This window comes from Octopus sinensis, linkage group LG10, assembly GCF_006345805.1.
Source record: "Octopus sinensis linkage group LG10, ASM634580v1, whole genome shotgun sequence".
NCBI lineage: Eukaryota > Metazoa > Mollusca > Cephalopoda > Octopoda > Octopodidae > Octopus > Octopus sinensis.
The window spans coordinates 43,641,834-43,663,028 of NC_043006.1; the positions used below are offsets into that span (position 1 = coordinate 43,641,834).

Genomic DNA, 21,195 nt, shown 5'->3' on the forward strand with positions numbered 1-21,195 from the left:
AAAAGGTCATCTGCAAAAGAGAACAGATTTATTCTAAAATGGATCTTTCATTCTCATTTTTGTCATAGAAACATATCACCAAAAATAATCATTATTTTCGTCTATGTATACATACAACAGTATAAGGCAATGAACCCAACAATTATTAAAATTTGTAGGTAGAAAAAAAAGTATGTGAAGTGGATTGGACTGATTAGTCATACTCATCTTCATCATAGTCATTTTAACATTCGCTTTTCCATGCTTGCATGGGTTAGATGCAATTTCTTGACATGGATTTTCTATGGCCCTTCCTGTCACCAACCCTCGCATTTGTTTCCAAGTAAGATAATACTGGGTCATCCCATAAATAATGCAGTTTTTTTATATTTCTTTTATTTTTTCAAATTTAAGATAAACAACATTCTTTTTTAATCTAAAATATACTCTCCTTCATTTTCTACAATGCTCTTCTATCTGGTAGACTTGCAAGGCCCCTCTTCCAAACTGTACTTGTCCATGACAAAAAGTACTCCTCCAGTACTGTTCTGACCTTGTCTACAGAATTCATATTTTTTCTAGCCAAATGATTTTGAAGATTGCAGAATAAATGATAATCAGATAGGACAATGTCCTGCAAATATGGTGGGTGAGGCAGTGTTGACCATTCAAACTGCTCCAGCCTTTGGAATGTCATCCTCATTGTATGTGGCTGAGCACTATCCTGAAGGAAGAATACCTTTCATCTTGATATCAAAGATGGTTGATTTTCTTCTGGCACAAATTTAAGCTGCTCACAAGGTGTTGATCAACATGGGGCTATAGTAGAAGACACTAGCCCAAGGTGCCGCATAGGGGGACTGAAATCAAAACCATATGGTTGGGGAAGCAAATATCTTTACCATACAGTCACACATGCACATAGTATGGGTATTAACTGAGGATAGTAACAGGTAAAGAAAGTTTCTACTGAGTGGAATAAATTCACACGTTGTCACTGTTTCCTTACTGAAGAAAGAGGGAACACTAAAACTTTTGAGAAGCTTTCATGAAGAGATGGAGAGAACGATAGGGAAGTGATATCCTAAACCTTTCAGATAAAATCCTTTCCGCCATGGCATAATGACACATAATCTATATGCTTAATTTTATTGTCTTTATTACATTCATTTACCTTCAAGAGTTATCATTATCCAGTTATCATCAAAGTGTACATTTCCATCTACTTTGCCTGTGATATATTCTATGGTCTAATATCAGCGCACAAGACCTGGATATTACGACGCATGGGAGTAATAGTCAATGAACAAAACTTTAAGGACAAAGCTTCAATATCAATTGTTACACTCTAATCAGATTATCCACAGCTCCAAAACGAATGGAGTGGTAACATAAAAATAAATAAAGATGACTGCGTAAATCTCAAAAGTTCTATTGCTTGTTGGATGGTGTTTGGTAATAGTGAAGGATAGTGAAGTCATTGAGGTAGAATATAAAATAAAGTTAGTGAGGAGAACATTAAGCAAAAGGGAAGATTAAAGTGCTGAGAGTGGATTTCTTCACAGTTTCCAGGAAATAGACACACAGCAATCACAGCGAGGAAGAGAAGCGATTTTAGTAGTAGCTATCGCAGAGTAACAGATGAAATTGCTAACAGAAATTGACAACTGGATAGGGACTAAAAGGCAAGGTTTATATATATATATATATATATATATATATATATATATATATATATATATATGTGTGTGTGTGTTTATGTATGTATATATATATATATATATATATATATATATATATTAATAGTTATTACCAAGCTAACATGGCAGTCCAGAAAAATAAGATGAATGCTGCCATTGATTAGCTCCGAGAGGCCATCGCCTCTAGCTAGCTATGTGACACACGAACCCGTGTCCATTATAACCTTCGAATAGGTTATACATACATACACACACAATTGGCTTCTTTCAGTTTCTGCCTACCAGATCCACTCACAAAGTTTTAGTCAGCTCAGAACTATAATAGAGGACACTTGCCTAAGGTGTCATGCAGTGGGATTGAACCTGAAACGATGTGGTTGGAATGCAAAATCCTTAACCACGCAGATACATCTGTGTCTGCCTGCACACACACACGCATTCTTTTATTCTTTTATTTGTTTCAGTCATTTGACTGCAACCATGCTGGAGCACCGCCTTTAGTTGAGCAAATCGACCCCAGGACTTTGGAAGCCTAGTACTTATTCTATCATTCTCTTTTGCGAAACCGCTAAGTTACAGGGACGTAAACACACCAACATCAGTTGTCAAGCAATACTGGAGGAGAGGGACAAACGCAGACACACAAACACATATACGTATACGTACATATATAATATATACGATGGGCTTCTTTCAGTTTCCCTCAACCAAATCTACTCATAAGGTTTTGGTAAGCTTGAGGCTATAGTAGAAGAAACTTGCCCAAGATGCCATGCAGTGGGACTGAACCTGGAACCATGTGGTTGGTAAGCAAGCTACTTACCACACAGCCACTCCTACATGTATGTAAATAAAACCCTGCTAAGATTTCAAGAATAGATGAACTGGCCTGAGATAAACCTTATTTTTCATATTTTATGTGTTTTAATCAATCCATAAATGTTAAGCCAAATGTGTAAAGTGTTAGAAGAGAAGTTGAGCTTTTTTGCATACCATTTTTTTTAGCTTATAAGATAAAGGAAAAGAGGAATGGTGGTTTCATAAAGAAGAGTTATCATCAAACCTTTTGTCAGAAATCAGAGAAAAGAAAGACGTGTTTGTTTTATGACAATTCATTTTGGTGCAATTCAAAGCAGAACCAAGCACACGTAATAACTTTTAATGTGTTCTGAAAATTTCCAAAGAATACAGATGTTCTAGAAACAAAAATGACAATTCAAATTTAGCTCAGCTACCGACCATATACTAACTGCAAACAAATGATGTTCGGCTACCATATATTACATATTTTTAGAGCTGTCAGACACCTATGTGTTATTTTCATACCAATAATATTTGAAATTTATCATTAAACTTTCTGTGACTGGTATATTCCTGATACTCACAAACATTGATAAGAAGGTGGGTGGAAATCAAAAACTTATGCGAATGATATGACAAAGAAATGAGAAATCTCCCGAAGATGACCTGTTGGATGGTCTTTGGAAGAACAAGTGATTAATAAATTAGAAAGCCTGTCATGCGCCTCAAAGTATACATCAAAAGAAAATAAGACAACTTGAGAGAGAGGATCTGGACAGTTTATAATGTAGCTGATAGCTCACCTTTGCCCTGACCACTTCGATCAAGTAAAGTTAATCCATTCTCTGTTCCTATGAGTAAGTTAACACCTGAAAAATAAAAAGGAAAAAAAAATTATATATATGTGTGTGTGTGAGTCCATATATATATTATGCACACATACACTAACACACTTATATATGCATACACCCAGATACAAAAACATATGTATACATACATGCACATGTAAATATATCCATATACATACACATACATGCATAAACATACAAACACATATATATACATACATACATATACACATATTTATAAATATGCATATGCACACACATTTATAAATATACATGCATATATATATATATACACACACACACATATAAAAATATGTACACATACATACACACACACACACAAAAACAAACTATGAGCTTCTTTTTCCTTGTGATTTAGAATTGCTGCATCAAAGTTCTAGACTTGAGAATTCGGTAAAAATACACTCCAAAACATAAGACTCGCAACCACTGAGTTTCGTTTGTGTGAGTAGATTTCTACCACTGTCTTAATTAACATTAACAAAACAAAAAAAAAAGGTAAAGAAAAAGAGAAAGAAAAAACGAAAAAGAAAAGAAACCAAAAGTTTATATTCTAATTTCAGACATAATATAAATTACAATATTTATTAAAAGATTACTTTAAGTAGGTTTTCTAACAACATCATATGGTAATTGAAAATTATCATCTAACAATTATCAATAGGATGTGTGTGTGTGTGGCAGGAGGGAAGGGGGAGCAGTGTTTACCACAGTAGTCTTGACTAATAGAGTCACACACACACACACACACACACACATTCATACGGACATGAAGACACACACGGACTTTGCTAGAAATTTTAATTAAAAAAAGACAGGTTTAATCAACGGTGTTCAAAAGACTAACTCCTCCCCCCCTTCCTCTCCCCTCTCCCCATCCCCCGCCGCCACCACCAACACCTCATGCTCCCATTCTTTATAATACGCAAATAGATAGTTAGTAGAAAAATTAAAGCAAATATTGCAACCGAACTGAAAGACTATCAAACTTGTTATAATAAGAATAATCATAATAAGAATAATAACGATGATGATGATGATGATGATGATGAAGATGAAGATGATGATGATGAAAAAATTAATTATTTGAAAACATATCAAGAAATACTGAAGTGCAATTAAACTTCTTAATCCTCGTACGACCATGGCAGCTGGGAGCATTTGTGATGGTGGTCACAACGTACAAATATATTCTACATTTAAATCCTCTAAACCAATGATTTAGCACTTACCACTGACCGCAGCTGCTGGCAAGAACTCTCTACTTACTATTTATCACAATGTATAACAAACTAACGAACTAACTAACTATTCTTAGTATAAATCATATTATTGAAAAGTAAAACAAAGGTAAACAATGGCAGGATGCATCTATGCATCTCTCTCTCACTCTCTCTCTCTCTCTCTAGAAGTGTGTGTGTGTGAAGGTGTGTAAGCTAAGTGGTTAGGGGGTTTGCACTCTGGAGCAAAACACTTCATTTAAAGTTGCTCTGGTCTAGGGGTCAGCGAACCAGGGTAAATTAATCGAAGTGGAGGTAAAAATGCAAATTCCTGTGGGTAATTCTTTTATTCTTTCACTTGTTTCGGTCAGTTGACTGCAGCCATGCTGGTGCACTGCCTTTAGTCAAACAAATCGAGTGAGTCAATACAGAATTACAGGTAGTATTTATGGAATTTTGATTCATTGTCAGGTGACTTTTGGCCAACCCTGTGTGTGTGTGTATATGTTTTATATATATATATATGAATAAATATATAGAGATGGATAGACAGATACGTGGATAGCTCCACTACAAAAGGAGCACTCAGTACATTATGTAGAGTATATATTTGTAAGTTAGCAGTTAATGACTCCTCACAGCCACTAATTAGAATTTCAATGACATGCAAACACATGCCTTCAATGTCCTATAGACACTGAAAGAATTAGGTATATGTTTGTACATCTATACAACTCTGAGTAATGGCTAGTGGAGCTTAAACTACTGATACACAAACACACATGTACAAATGTATGTCTGTGTATAACTACCTATCTATCTATGTATCTACCAACGTACCTATCTATCTACCTATCTATGCATCTACCAACCTACCTACCTACCAAACTATCTATCTATCTATCTATCTATCTATCTGTTTACCTCTCTATCTACCTATCACTATATCTATTTATCTATCTAAATAAATAAATAAATAAATAGATAAATAAATAAATAAATAATAAATAAATAAATAAATAAATAATAAATAAATAAATACAGATATTTCTATGTATATATACATTCATGCGTGTGTGTGTATATGTGTGGGTTACAAAAACCAAAATTTATTTCTGAAAACAAAAAAAATCCTCAAAATGTATTTGAAGACAAATTCTCATATAGGAATCAAACTGTTTATTAGCAACAAGTCATCTTCATTCATTGCACAACCAGAGTAAAAGAGATACAAATGTATTGCCTTGCATGCATTTACCTTATCACAGATTTACCATGTGACATAAACAGAATTTACCTAACAACTTAGCTTTAGGCAGGGTCAGGTAAATTAGCATTGAAATTTAACCCAGTAAGTTGTCATGCCATCATTTGAGAGATCTGTTCAATCAGTATTGACTTAGGGCTACATAAGAAATCTTAATATAATTTACAGTTAAGAATTGGCCACAAGGGATAAGCAGCAACTACATCACCCAGTACATCTATTCAGTACATCTCTCCTTGTTTATCATCAAGGTGTTTGATTAAAAACAAAAAAAAAATAAAAACATGTGGAATGAATCAGTAATGAAAGAATAATATAATATATGGGGAAATATAGGTTTCATTCCAAGAATCCCATGTTGCCCTGAGTATTGCGAATGACCACTAGGGCCATGGTTTTGTGGTCCAAGCAGAAACTTTAACTGATTGCCAACTCATGATACCACAGATCAATTCATGATCAGTGTAACTTGGTTAACAATGTGCATATACCATGTTATCCTGGGTCAGTGATCAATAAATCAGTGAAGAGTGAGGATAGATGTAAGAATAATATATATATTTTTTTTTGTCTTTTACAGTCTTAATCATTTTCATCATCATTTTCTACAAAGTTTTCCATGCTGGCATGAGTTGGATCGATCATCATGATCTTCTACATCATCTTACACACACATACACACACACACACACACACAGCAGCAGCAATAAGGAAAACTAGTCAACTTGAGTGTTGTGTGTATCTTACAGTGTGGACTGGAGGCACTTGAACGGTTGTTCTATGTGAGAAGGACTAAAAAGTTCCTTCAACCTAATATATGTCCTCACTTGGCATTACTGCCCCCCCCCACCAAATGGGTAGCTTGCAAAGTAGTTGAAAGGACCAACGTCTCATTCATATGTTCTGTTTCTGGCAAGGTTTCTACATCTAATTAACAATATCATTTACATCAACAACCACAATAAAATCCAGGAGGCAAGCTTTACACACCATCAAGCTTAACAGCACCACCTGATCCTAGAATTCCTTTAGCAGAGTTCACTCTCTTGCATGGGTTCAGATACAGGAGGAAAGAGTGAGAGAAAGTTGTGGCAAAAGAGTCAGCAGAAGTTTGCCATTTCCTTCTGCCAGAGCCACGTGGAGCTTAGGTGTTTCACTCATAAACACACAAATCACCCGGTATGAGATTCAAACCCACGATCCCTTGACTGCAAGTCCGCTACTCTAACCACTAGGCCATGTGCCTCCACTTACTCATTTTACTGAACTCTTTATTATTTTCAAAACAGAAACAAAGTCTGTATTGTTTCAAAAAATAGGATGGTAACAAGAGGGCTAACACTAGTTCATTCAACTGCTAGAAATACCTATCACCAACCCTCACTACAATCTTCTCTAATTCTTAAAAAGAAAAATCAATGTACTCTGTTGTGTCTGGGGAGAGTCATTTTCTTTTTGTGCCTTATAATTTAACACACACACACACACCGGTAAAATTTCCCCTTATTTCTTATTTCTATTTTCCTAAAATTTTCTTTGCAACTTGCAACCTTTCAACACTATTGACTCTCTTGAGTCAAGACTATTGAAAAGGTTGCACGACACAAGGAAAATTTAGGAAAATAAAAATAAAAGGAATAAGCGGAAATTTTACCAGTGAGTGTGCTAAATTATAAGGCACAAAAAGAAAATTACTCTCCCCAGACACAACAGAATATGCTTCAACACACAAACTCACATAAAGAATCTTGCAAACCAAACCCCAAAACAGAAAAATCAATGTAGTTTTAGTTTATAAAAGAAATCTTTAGCTATTACAGTATTTTACAGCTAATTATCTTTAAGTGGTATCATAATTGAAATGAAAAGTTAAGTTGATAAATATGTGACAAGTATGACATAATGGAATGGAAATTTCAATGTAGAGTGTTAAAATTTGGTCAGAATACTCACCCCATAAGGCAGCACAGAGAATGTCAGAACTGAACCGTTTCTTGTACTTGCGGATCTCGGGCGTATCACTAACAGCTTCAATTGGCTGTGAAGGGGTTACATTAACGTTAATCTGGGAGCCGCGGCGGGATGGTGTCATGGAGCCAATAGTGGAGCCAGCTCCAAAACCAAATGCTGTGAAGGATTTCTGGTGGTTCATCGGAGCCTGCTTGCCCACTGCCTGACGATACTAAAATGAAAGATGGGATAGTGGGGGTAGGAGAGGGGAAAAGGAGGAAATACAAGTTGATTAATAGAATACAACCAAGCAATAAAATAACAAGAAAATAATAACAACAACAACAACAACAACAACAATAATAATAATAATGATAATAATAATAATGGTTTCAAATTTTGCCACAAGAGCAGCCATTTTAGGGGAGGGGATGAGCTAAGTACATCGACTCCAGTGTTTCACTGGTACTTAATTGATAGGCCCCCAAAAGGATGAAAGGCAAAGTCAATCTCAATGGAATTTGAACTCAGAACGTGAAGACAGATGAAATACCACTAAGCATTTTGCCCAGCGTGCTAATGGTTCTGCCAGTTCACCACCTTAATGATGATGATAATGATAATAATAATCCTTTCTACAGGAAGCACAAAGCCTCAAATTTGGAGGAAGGTATTAAGTTCATTACATCGACCCAGTGTATGACTGGTACTAATTTTATCGACCCTGAAAGGACGAAAGGCAAAGTCGATCTCAGTGAAATTTGAACTCAGAACGTAACTGCAGACGAAATATTGCTAAGCATTTTGCCCAGCATGCTAACAATTCTGCCACCTCACCTCCTTAATGATAATGATGATGTTGGTGATGATAGGATTTTGAGATTAGTGCTTGGGTGTTGACTGTCTTTCATGATAAGTTAATATCCAAGTATGAAAGCTTATAATTTTGTGGAAAGAGATCCTGTGACAACATGTTGCTGTCTGCTCTCACAGAATCAACCAAAGCCAGTATGACCAAGAGCTCTGAGAAGTAAAATAATAATAATAATAATGTTTTCCTTAGTAACCACTAAGGGTTCGCAGAAAACATCGGGGACAGAACAGGACAATACCATGTAGGGTTGGAGCTATGTCTTTTCGTCCAACATCACTTTGTCAAACATCTTTTGGTCCACGTCTTTTGGTCCAACATATTTTTGTCCGATGACAAATCCTATCAATAAAATTCTCAATGATTATTTGATTTTGATGTTCACCTTGTTTTCTAAAGAGTTCATTTGAAATTGAACAAAAAGTCACAGGACAAAAAAAAAATCATTGGACCAAAAGTGATGAAGTGATGTTGGACAAAGTGACATTGCACAAAAAACTGGGTCATACGTAGGGTTACATAAAAGGCATGTAAAAAGTTAAAAACAATATCAAATCTTAACAATGACATAGTTAGCAATAGCAACAGAAAGTTGATTAACAGAGCAATGATTATCCCTTTCGTATCTAAACTGGCCATACTTTGTGTTATTACTCTTTACTTGTTTCAGTCATTTGACTGTGGCCATGCTGGAGCACAGCCTTTTAGTTGAAGAAATCAACCCCAGGACTTATTCTTTGTAAGCCTAGTACTTATTCTATCGGTCTCTTTTTGCCAAACTGCCAAGTTACGGTGACGCAAACACACCAGCATCAGTTGTCAAGCGATGTTGGAGGACAAACACGGACACACAAACATACACACACACACACACACACACACACACATATATATATATATATATATATATATATATATATAAATTAGAAAAAAAACACCTTTTATCAATTCAATAATGAAAAATTAAATTATATCATTTAGAAAAATTACCTCTTATAGGTATAATATATATAAAATATATATTATATTTTGTGAAATTTGATTTAGTATTTCTAAATTGAATTTTTTCCCTGTAAGTTTGGAATAATATTCCCTCATATTATTATTATTATAATATATATATATATATATATATATATATATATATGTACACACACACACACACATACATACGATGGGCTTCTTTCAGTTTCCATCTACCAAATCCACTCACAAGGCTTTGGTTGGCCCGAGGCTATAGTAGAAGACACTTGCCCAAGGTGCCAAGCAATGGGACTGAACCCAGAACCATGTGGTTGGTAAGCAAGCTACTGACCACACAGCCACTCCTACGCCTATGTTCAAACAGGTAAAAATCTGGCCTCTCATACCTACCCGACAATGTCCTTCTAGTAATAAACACTCACATCATTGAAATCTTTAAGCTATGAGATAATGCATGGTTAATTCAAAATAATGTGGATAAATAAGCATTATATCGGATAAAGTGCTCTGGATGGTAAAGGGTTAAAGATGCCAGCAGAAAAATTGGCATTAAAATGTACAAGATTATAGCAGAATGATGATGGCAAACATCAACATTACCACCACCATCACCACCATCACCACCACCAACAACAACAACATGTTACGGTGTCTGTTGGTAATGGTAATGGTCACGATGATGGTGGTGGTGGTGGTGCTGGTGGTTTTAGTCTCCTAAAAGGAATATACTTGAAATATGAAGATTTCTGTACATTTGTGCCAAGAAAATGGTCCATTATCTGTCTACTTTGGAAATACGTAGAGCCAAGAGGTATTAGGAATTAGAAAACAGCTTTCAAACTTCCATCAAGTCACATATTCTGGACACAACGGTAGAGCAAACGGCTTGTGTATCATACTCCAATCTAAAACGCACAAATGACCACAGTGTCATAACATTACTCAGAACATTACCCAGAAACACTCCATAAAGATACCACTAAAAAAAATTGTGGATAGAAAAGGCAGGTGGGGAACGTAGAGGTATTTAAAAGAAAAAATATATTAGCGGTAACAGATTAGAGAATTAAGTTACATATAGTAAGAATTCATTTTATCATGATATAATGCAACACTCCATTACACAAGAAGTAGGGAAATATTTGCCTTGTGTGTTACTATGTGTGTGCAACACACATATGTATTGACATGTGATAATGTTTGTATGTGACTGATAGTGTATGTGTGTATGTGTGTGAACATTTTGTTTACTTTAGATTACAGATATGGTATCAGACGATCGACAATACAGTGGCATAGATTTAAGCTATGAGTTCTCTCTCTCTCTCTCTCTCTCTCTCTCACACACACACACACACATACAAAACTCTCCCTCCTACTCCATCTCCTTGTTTTTCTTGCTTGCACATAACATACGTGTATAATATTTACACTTTGCAGTAAATAAAGTCAACTGATAATACGAAGTATAAATAGTGACCAGCTCAGTTGACCTTTCTCCTACATAACCCTGGACGATGGCATGAAGTGAGGATCTTGAAAATAAATTGTTGTGTTGAGAAAGAGTACCTACACTGGGTTTGGATTTGTGATCCAAGGGGTAATTGTTCAATACCCTACCATGTTGTGTTTGTGTGTGTGTGTGCATGCAGGTGGTTTCAACTTTCATCCTACTGTTATGTCTTCAGTTGTAATTAGAGTGATGTCACAGGCTGTCCTTAAGTTGTGTCATTATAAGAAGTTACCTCACATCAGATGTCTCTTAGATAAGACATGATGTAAAATTATTGGAACTGTATTTGAAGGCATAAAAGACAAATGGGATTATTAGATACACCCCAACTTCAGCAGCACACAATCAGGTGAAAAACAAATGAGATTTTAAGGATTAAAATACATAGGAGGACTAACTTTGCATGTAGGGCTCATGGTGATTTTTTGAAACATTTTATTTTTGGTAAAAAGTGCATCTTAATATAATCAAATATAACAATTGATGTTTTAACTATAAGAACCCTGTGCTGGCGCCATGGAAAAAGCACTTGTGCTAATGCCACATAAAAAGTAGCCATGTTGGTGCCATGCAAAAAGTACCTGGCACATTCTGTGGCATTCGGAAGGGAATCCAGCTATAGAAATCATGCCCAGGCCGACAGCTGGAGTCTGATGCAGCCCTCTGGCTTGCCAGCTCCTGTCCAACCATCCAACCCATGCCGGCATGGAAGACAGGCATTCAGTGAAGATGATGGTGGTGATGATGATAATGGTGATGATGAGCACATAGTAAACACACATACACACACAATCATGTACATACACACATACACACACATGCACATACAAAATTGACCTTCTGATGATCCTCCAAACAGTTTTTCAGAGTAACAGAGTCACTTTCCTTCAGCCATCATGATGATGACAATGACGATGATGACGACGACGACAACGGCAACTTGTGAGATGATCAAGCAAACACATGGCACTTCGATATTACAAGATTAATTACCAAGACACCAGTCGTTAAGGAAGAAATAGTGTTGAGATGGTAAAAGTAGGGGACATAAGCAGAAAACATGTCCTACAGCTTCTATATATCAATAAAAACACCATATTACACACACACCCAGAGTGGTATACACCTACTCAAATATAGGAGTATGCGTACACACACACACACACATGTGTGTATATTCATAGAAGTGTTTTTCTCTTTATTTTCTATTGTCTTCATTGTTTTTATTACTCTTTTACTTGTTTCAGTCATTTGACTGTGGTCATGCTGGAGCACCGCCTTTAGTCGAGCAAATTGACCCCAGGACTTATTCTTTGTAAGCCCAGTACTTATTCTATCGGTCTCTTTTGCCGAACCGCTAAGTGACGGGGACGTAAACACACCAACATCGGTTGTCAAGCAATGCTAGAGGGACAAACACAGACACACAAACACACACATACATATATATATATATATATATACATATATACGACAGGCTTCTTTCAGTTTCCGTCTACCAAATACACTCACAAGGCATTGGTCGGCCCGGGGCTAAAGCAGAAGACACTTGCCCAAGATGCCACGCAGTGGGACTGAACCCGGAACCATATGGTTGGTTACCACACAGCCACTTCTGCGCCTATTGGGGTTTTTTATTATCATTTTTTTATATTTTTATATTTTATATTTTTATATTTCTCCAGTTAACCTTCTTCAGTTGACATAAATATGTTTGCATACATTATCTTCGCAAGTAAATAGTGTGAGCGTGCAATTATTATTTCAGTGCGCGAATGCATCTTTAAGAAATGGCAAAAACAAATAAACAAAACAAATAGATAGAGAAATAAATGAATAAGCAAATAAAAAAAAATCCCATTCGATTTCCATCCCCCACCCTCTCACCCGTCTTGCTCTTGTTCCCTTCTACAGCTAACCACCAAAATCTAATAACAACAGTGGATAAAAAAGAACCAAAAAAAAAGAGAAAAAACCCAACTAAACACACACACACACACACACACACACACACACACACACAACATAGCACACAGCTGTGAGAGAGGAAGAGGAGGAAAAGAGACAGTGAGGGTGGAGGAAAATCAATGAAACATTTCCAATAGGGTTTTCCCATATTGCAATTTAGCAGGCAACATCAAGGATAAATTTGTGGAGGGGGGGGGAAGAAACTAGAACAAAACAATGGTGGTGGTGGTGGAGGTGGTAGTGGTGTTGTTGTTGTTGTTGTTGGTGGTGGTAGTGGTGTTGAGATTAGTAATGGTGGTGTTGGCAATGGTATTGATGGTGATGGTTGTTGTCATGGTTGCAGTGGTGATATTGGTAGGTGGCAGTGGTAATGGTGGTGACAGTGGTGGGGAAGAAGAAGAAGAGGAAAAAGAAAAAGAAGAAGAAGAAGAAGAAGAAGGAGAAGAAGCTGGCCTCCTTCTAAAGCTTTACGTACATGAAAAGAAGAGGGACATATTTGCAATGCTAAGGAAGCACATGTTTCCCTTGCTAGCTTCATAAGATAAGCTGTCATTGATTGGGGAACAACCTACTGAGTGGTTTTTGCTTTCACCTCCCCCCTGCCAACCCGTTCCCAGAACCCCCCCCCAGCGCCTCCTCCACTTCGATTGATGCAACAAACCAAAGAGAAACTCGTCTAACAGATGTGACTTTCATCTATGTCAACAGAGGAAGGACCCAGTCGGGCTGGTGGGATGACAATTGAAGGCAACCGAAAGATGGGAAAGAGAGGAAAAAAAAGAAATGTATTAAATTTGTTGTTGGTTGTTGGTGGTATGCGCACTCCTGCTTTAAAATACAAGCGTAATGCAATGTGCACACGTCAGTTTGCTTAAGCGTATCTGTAAGTATAAGGTGCACGTGTCTGTGTGTAATGTGAGTGCCTGGATATGTATGGTAATGTAGGAAATAAGCTGATATTCATTCACTAACACATATGCACATGCTTGCAAAATGTGTGCTATCGTAATATGAGTTTGGTATAAAGGTTTAAATGCACAAGAAAAATATGGTATACATGAAGGTGAATATGCATAGAAATGGGAACGTGTGTGTATGTGTATGCACATATGTGCATGCGTGTGCGTATCTGAATAGCTTAGGTATAGAACACCACAAGGAGATGTATAATTTAATGTATGGCTGTTATACAAATAAACACAGCTGAGGTTCTATAGCGCAAAGAACCAATATATATATTTATTTATTTTTTTCGTCCAGATATAGCATAAAATTATTACCAGCCTGGTAAGAAGCAATATTTAAAGCTATTTACATCTCATACAGGCAGTGCACACCTCGTTAAAGAATGTGGAGCTACATCACAACTCTGTAATGACAGTTTACTGTTCCTTAAAGATCTGCAAATCTATCACAAACAGCGCACAGGCATCATACTTTAGCTTAAAAATCTACAGCCACATCACAAGCTCTCAGTAGGCCATCAGGCGGTTACTTATAAATACATAACCCTATATTGGTACCATATAATTACTTTGAAATTTATAACTGTCTGTTGGTACACTAGGTTCTAAGAATGCAAAAACTGATTGCAACAAACATCAAACAAACCCCATCTAACTATATAATGGAATATATCCGTATTACACACACACACACACACACATACATACAAGAAAGATAAGCAGACATTTGTAAAATGTCTCACTTAGCTATTATGGTGTACAGACACGACAAAAGCACAATAGATAAAAACACAAACGAGAAAACAAAGGAAGCTCATCTGGAGAGTTAGCCTGCAGTAACAATTCTCACTGGGTGTTTTTTCTTTTTTCGGTATACTTGATTATTGTTATACATATACATATATATATATATAGCCAAATACAGTGTGATGAAGAAATATTTGTCAGATAAATTAAATAACGGTGATACTGAGTACATACACCCATTGATAAAAGAAACAACAACAACAACACTCATGTGATTAGTGTAAAACCACTGCTGAGATGCACACCACTGCAGATAAAAAGAGTATGAGCAAAAGTCATATTCAGACTATGTTCATTTTTGCCTGCCTTGGCCATGACCACCACCAGAATTTGTAAGCATATGAGAACAGACTGGACAGTGGAGAAAAATGCAGCATGCCTGCACCACAAACCACTGTGGCTAAGTGCAGCAGAGTGGTCTAACCTTGTACTAGCCGTACTGTGTTTTAGGTCTCTCTGCATTGATTTATCAATCATATACATGCCAGAAGTTCACTCAAGCAGAACTGATCAAGGTTTACATAAAAACAGATGGTGATATAGTGTGACACATTGTGCTCTCTCTCTCTCACACACACACACACATATAGTAGTATAATTCAGTCATGGGTTATGGTATAGCAAATTACTTTTAAGGAGAGCAGAAAGTGAAGAGAAAGAGAACATAGCAAATCCAGTTTAGAAATCTAACATTTAAACCAGGCCAAATATTCTACAAGTTTTATGCATAAACTGACCGAATTTGGCCTCTCACATCATCATCATAATATCTATTTTTCCATGCTGGTAATAGGTTGGACAGCATGACAGGAACTGGCAAGGCTAGAGGCCACATCAGGTTTCATATGTCTTGTTTTGGTTTGGTTTCTATGGCTGGACACCCTTCCTAACCCCAACCACTCCAGAGAGTGTACTGTGTGCTTTTTACATGGCACCAACACCAATACTTTTTACACAACACTAACACCCACACCAATGCATTTTTACGTGGTACCTTGGTTTTAGGATCACAATTCTGTTATGGTGGGCAGATTGTTGAGATACTATAAATGTCATTATAAAAATATACTATCACATCATTGAAATCTAAAAGGAGTGAGATAATGCATGATTAATTGAAAGATTTATCTGAATACTAAAGAGTTAAGCAACCCATGTGCACAGATCTTGAAGACTGCTTGGAGACATGAATCATGTTATAAGAACCTGCCAAGTCTCGTGCCTCCAAAGCAAGAAACTACCAGTAGCTAGTATCTTTACACTGTGTTCATTAAATGATATATATATGACAGCTTCCTTTCAGTTTCCATCTGCCCAGAAGGCTTTGGGTGGCCCATGGTCATAGTAGAAGACATTTGTTCAAGGTACTGCAAAATGGGATTGAACCAAACCAAAGACAACATGGTTAGGAAGAAAGCTTTTCAAACGCCCACACTCACCCATGCACCTATATAAACTAATAAAACAATATACTCTTTTACTTGTTTCAGTCATTTGACTGTGGCCATGCTGGAGCACCGCCTTAAGTTGAGCAAATCGACCCCAGGACTTATTCTTTGTAAGCCTATTCTATCGGTCTCTTTTGCCGAACTGCTAAGTTACGGGGACGTAAACACACCAGCATTGGTTGTTAAACGATGTTGGGGGACAAACACGACACACAAACATATATATATATATATATATATATATATATATATATACGACAGGCTATTTTCAGTTTCTGTCTACCAAATCCACTCACAAGGCTTTGGTCAGCCCGAGGTGCTATGCAGTAGGACTGAACCCAGATCCATGTGGTTGGTAAGCAAGCTATTTACCACACAGCCCACAATGCCCGAAATTTGGAGGGAGGGAGGGCAGTCGATTAGATCAACACCAGTATGCAACTGGTACTTAATTTATCGACTCCAAAAGGATGAAAGGCAAAGTCGACCTCAGTGGAATTTGAACTCAGAACATAAAGACAGATGAAATACTGCTACGAATTTCACCCGGCGTGCTAGCGTTTCTGCCAGCTCGCCACCTTAAAACAATATACAATTTAATGCTCAATTGGGTCTGTTCCTAACAAAACCAATGAAATAGAGCTGAGATAAGGAGTTCGTTTATTTGTTTGAATATCTTGATTGTATGAGACAGTTAATACACATCTTACAAAGATTTCATTGTCTTGCCATAACAAACACCCTGTCAAAACAGGAAAAAAAAAATGGGGGGGGGGGAAGAAAAGTAAAACAACATTTATTTTCATCATAGCAAACTAAACTAAAAGGAATTAACAAACATAATTGCTGGAAATGTATACATGAATCCAAAGACCAAGTTTACAGTTATGTGATATAAGAATATCCCACACTTCTCTACTGTCAATACTACAAACATCATCTTCTTACTACATAAATAACCACTTTACTCTTTGTGTTAAGGATAACAACACAAACTAGAGAAAAACACAAGAATACAAGACACAGAAAGCTGGTTCTTTAACCACTGTCAAGTTGGTTTATATATCTTTAAAACAGAAAACAGCCTTTTAACATCCCACAAACATTACCATCCAGTATCCACCACTCCCACAACCCTGCCCAAGCGTGCAAAAAAAAAAAATTTGAAGTAGAATAAACTGCGATCAATGAAGTTTGTTATTGATTGCAAAATGAAATCAATCAATATTAAACAAGTCACTTGTTTAAAGTGTGTGTGTTTCTTAAAGAATGTGTGTGTCCCCACACACATATATATACACACATACACACATTTATAGACACATATATACACATTCATTCACTTTCAAAGATTAGGAACTCTTTCATACACACACATATATACATACATACATGTAGATATACATACACACATACACAATTACACACACACAAATATATATATATATATATACATATACAGATACACAATTACACACACACACACACACACACATATATATATATATATATATATATAGATATATATATATATATATATATACACACATACAGATACACAATTACACCACACACACATACACATCTATCTATCTATCTATATATATATATATATATATATATACATACACACATACATACACACACATCCATATATACATGCATATACACAATCCAACATGAATACATGTAAGTGCTTGAATTTGCATTGCATGAGTTTGTATATGCGTTTGTGTACACACACACACATACACATACACCTCACTGCAAAAAAAAAACATTCCCTCCAACTCCGCCAAACACTTACACAACTCTCTTTTATTTACTTATTTATCCTGACAAGTAAATATAACAAAATTTAATGTTTGAATCAAATCAACAATTCTCCAATCCCATCGCTGCCCCATTCACACACAACCCTGCTCTGCCTTGATATTTGCCTTTTGTGTATATTTTTTTCTTGTTTATTATTTTATAACAAATTATTATTATTATTATTATTACCATTACTATTTTTATTATCATTATTATTATTATTACCAATACTATTTTTATTATTATTACCATTACTATTTTTATTATTATCATTATCATTATTATTATTATTATTATTATTATCATTATTATTAGTATTATTATTATCATTATTATTATTATTATTATTATCGTTGCTGCTGTTGTTTGTTTGTTTTATCTCTCTTCTCACTGACTCTCTCTGGGCCAGCTCTCCTTCCCAGTACAACCACTTTTCTCCAAACACCACCAGCACCACCACCACCACTAACAGCAACAGCAACAACAACAACAACAACAACAACAACAACAACAACAGCAACCATCCTTTGCAGTTGTCTTTCCGTTCTAATCCAATTTTTGACATGAACAGTAAGCCTGGAAGCTGAAGCACATCGGTTCTGGCATCGATAAACTGTCCTGCTAGTATCACCACTGCTGCCGCCGCCGCTACCATCTCCATCACCACAAATACCAACATCAACGCCAACACCATTTCTAGAACCACAACGCCCCCACCACACCACCACCACCACCACACTTCCACAAACTCCAAAGTCCATCATCACCATCATCCTCATTGACACCACCACCACCACCACCACCACCACCAGCACCTCCACCACCAACACCACCACTGCCATCGCTATTAACCACTAACATTGTTTCAGATTCTACCATTTCATGCTAACATGGTTATAGTTGGTGGGGGGACTCTTAAAAGTAACGGCCCACCCCAATACCTCTCCTTCTCCTCCTCCCTTTTTCCCTAACATATCCCCCCCAACACACATATACATATATATCTGTCACTTTTTATTATGTCTCTCTCTCCCTCTCTCTTTCTCTCCCCCCTCTCTCTCTCTCTCTTTATAAAACATCACAAGCAATAAGTTGGAGAAGGAACCATAGCTAAAGTGGTCCATTTCTCTTCTGTCCCAAAATGAAGAGAAGGGGAGTGAGAGAGAGAGAGAGAGAGAAAGAGAGAAGAAACAAAAAAGGAAGAGGCAGCAGGGTAAGGAGGGAGGGAGGCTACAAAATAGAAAGAAAAAAGGAGAATAAAGGAGAAGGGACAGCAGTGTGAGAAAATGAAATAGATAGGGAAAGAGAGAGAAAGATAAAGAAAAGAGACAGAGAGACTGAAAGAGATAGAGAGAGAGAGAGACAGAGAGAATGAGAGAAAGAGAGAGAAGCAAAACAGCATTAGAAAGAATGTGTCAAACTGATACTTAGACAGATCAAACATTGGAGAGAGAGAGAGAGAGAGAGAGAGAGAGAGAGAGAGAGAGAGACAGACAGACAGACAGACAGACAGACAGACAGGCAAAGAGGGATAGCAAGGCAGAATAAAATAGCATGGATATAAGGAGAGAAAAAAAAAGAGGGAAAAGGAGAATAACTTTCATTGTTGAAACGTAACACAAAGAAAGGATATACACACACACACACACATACACATATATACATGTTATAAGGAGAGATAGAGAGAAAGAGAGTGAGTAATATGAAAGTTTATTGAGCAAGAGAGAGAAAGAGGGAAGAAGGGAGGAGATGTCAATGTTAGAAGAAGAGAAGTAGACAAGCAAACGAGAGTGATTTGACTGGCATTTCACCAGAGCAATGCAGCACTGCTCACTGACACAAGACAACAGCATCTATAAGCTGCAGGCCAGATGCACTGGAAGCTGTGATCAGTCACAGTCTATTATTATAACCAGAAAGTGCAACATCTCGCCATTCAGATATGTGGCCCTGGCTGCGAGCGAAGCCACAAGGGCCTGTTTTGACTGGAATGAGACCAATTTAGAGATAATTCTGCTCTATTGTAAGTCAAAAGGTCTAGCAGAGCAATCCTGAATGTTCACTTCCCGACAAGATCTCAAAATCAATTTCTGACCAACTGTTTAAAACTAATTTACAAAACCTTCCATTACAGCAGCTAACAAATAGCTAAAGCTACACTTGACTAACATTCCTCTTAAAAGCTTTTGGATGATGCAAGTTAAAGAGAAGGAGGAAAGAAGTGAGAAGGAGATTTGCTTCTCTATAGCAGCAGCAGCAGTGGTGGTGGTGGTGGTAGTAGTAGTAGTAGTAGTAGTAGTAGTAGTAGTAGTAGTAGTAGTAGTAGTAGTAGTAATGGTTTTAAATTTTGGTACAAGGCCAGCAGATTTTGGGAGAGGGAAGTCGATTATATCGACCCCAAATCTCAACTGGCACTTATTTTATCGACTCCAAAAGGACAAAAGACAAAGTCAGCCTTGGCGGAATTTGAACTCAGAACCTGAAGATGAATGAAATGCCACTAAGCATTTTGCCTAGCATGCTAACGATTCTGTCATTTTGCCATAATAATATTAATAATAATCCTTTCTACTAAAGGCACAAGGCCTGAAATTTGGGGGAGGGGGACCCAGTCGATTATATCAATTCCAGTACATAACTGGTACTTATTTCACTGACCCCGAAAAGATGAAAAGCAAAGTCGACCTCAGCAGAATTTGAACTCAGAACGTAAAGACAGATGAAATGCTGCTAAGCATTTTACCTAGTGTACTTACAATTCTGTCAGTTCACCACAATAATGATAATAATAACGATTCTTTCTAATTTGTGGCACAACGCCAGCAGTTTTGAGAGGAGGGGAAGGCCGGATATGATTGGTTTAAATTCTAAAAGGTTAAGTTTGCACAATGAGTGAAGTTAGATGACGAGATAGAAAACAATTACGCAGTTCTATATTTAAGAGATGAGGAATTATGTACATCATTTACATTATTTATATTTGATGGATATTTCTCTTCATCTTGCTTGTTGTTAACACAACCCTTCGGCTGGTATAC

The 21,195-nt window shown here is 36.7% G+C and overlaps 1 protein-coding gene across 11 annotated transcripts in view; it reads right to left on the bottom strand.

Moving 5' to 3' along the window:
* LOC115216522 (misshapen-like kinase 1) overlaps positions 1-21,195 on the bottom strand; it is an 835,290-nt gene that overhangs the window by 144,825 nt on the left and 669,270 nt on the right. For 10 of the 11 annotated variants that reach the window (XM_036506597.1, XM_029785962.2, XM_029785970.2 and 7 more), the window contains 2 exons: positions 7,790-8,018; positions 3,284-3,349 (listed from right to left, as the gene is read on the bottom strand). In XM_036506597.1, the coding sequence (XP_036362490.1) occupies positions 3,284-3,349; positions 7,790-8,018 (295 nt within the window). The remainder of the gene's footprint in view (positions 1-3,283; positions 3,350-7,789; positions 8,019-21,195) is intronic. The other variant, XM_029785961.2, reaches the window with a different exon arrangement.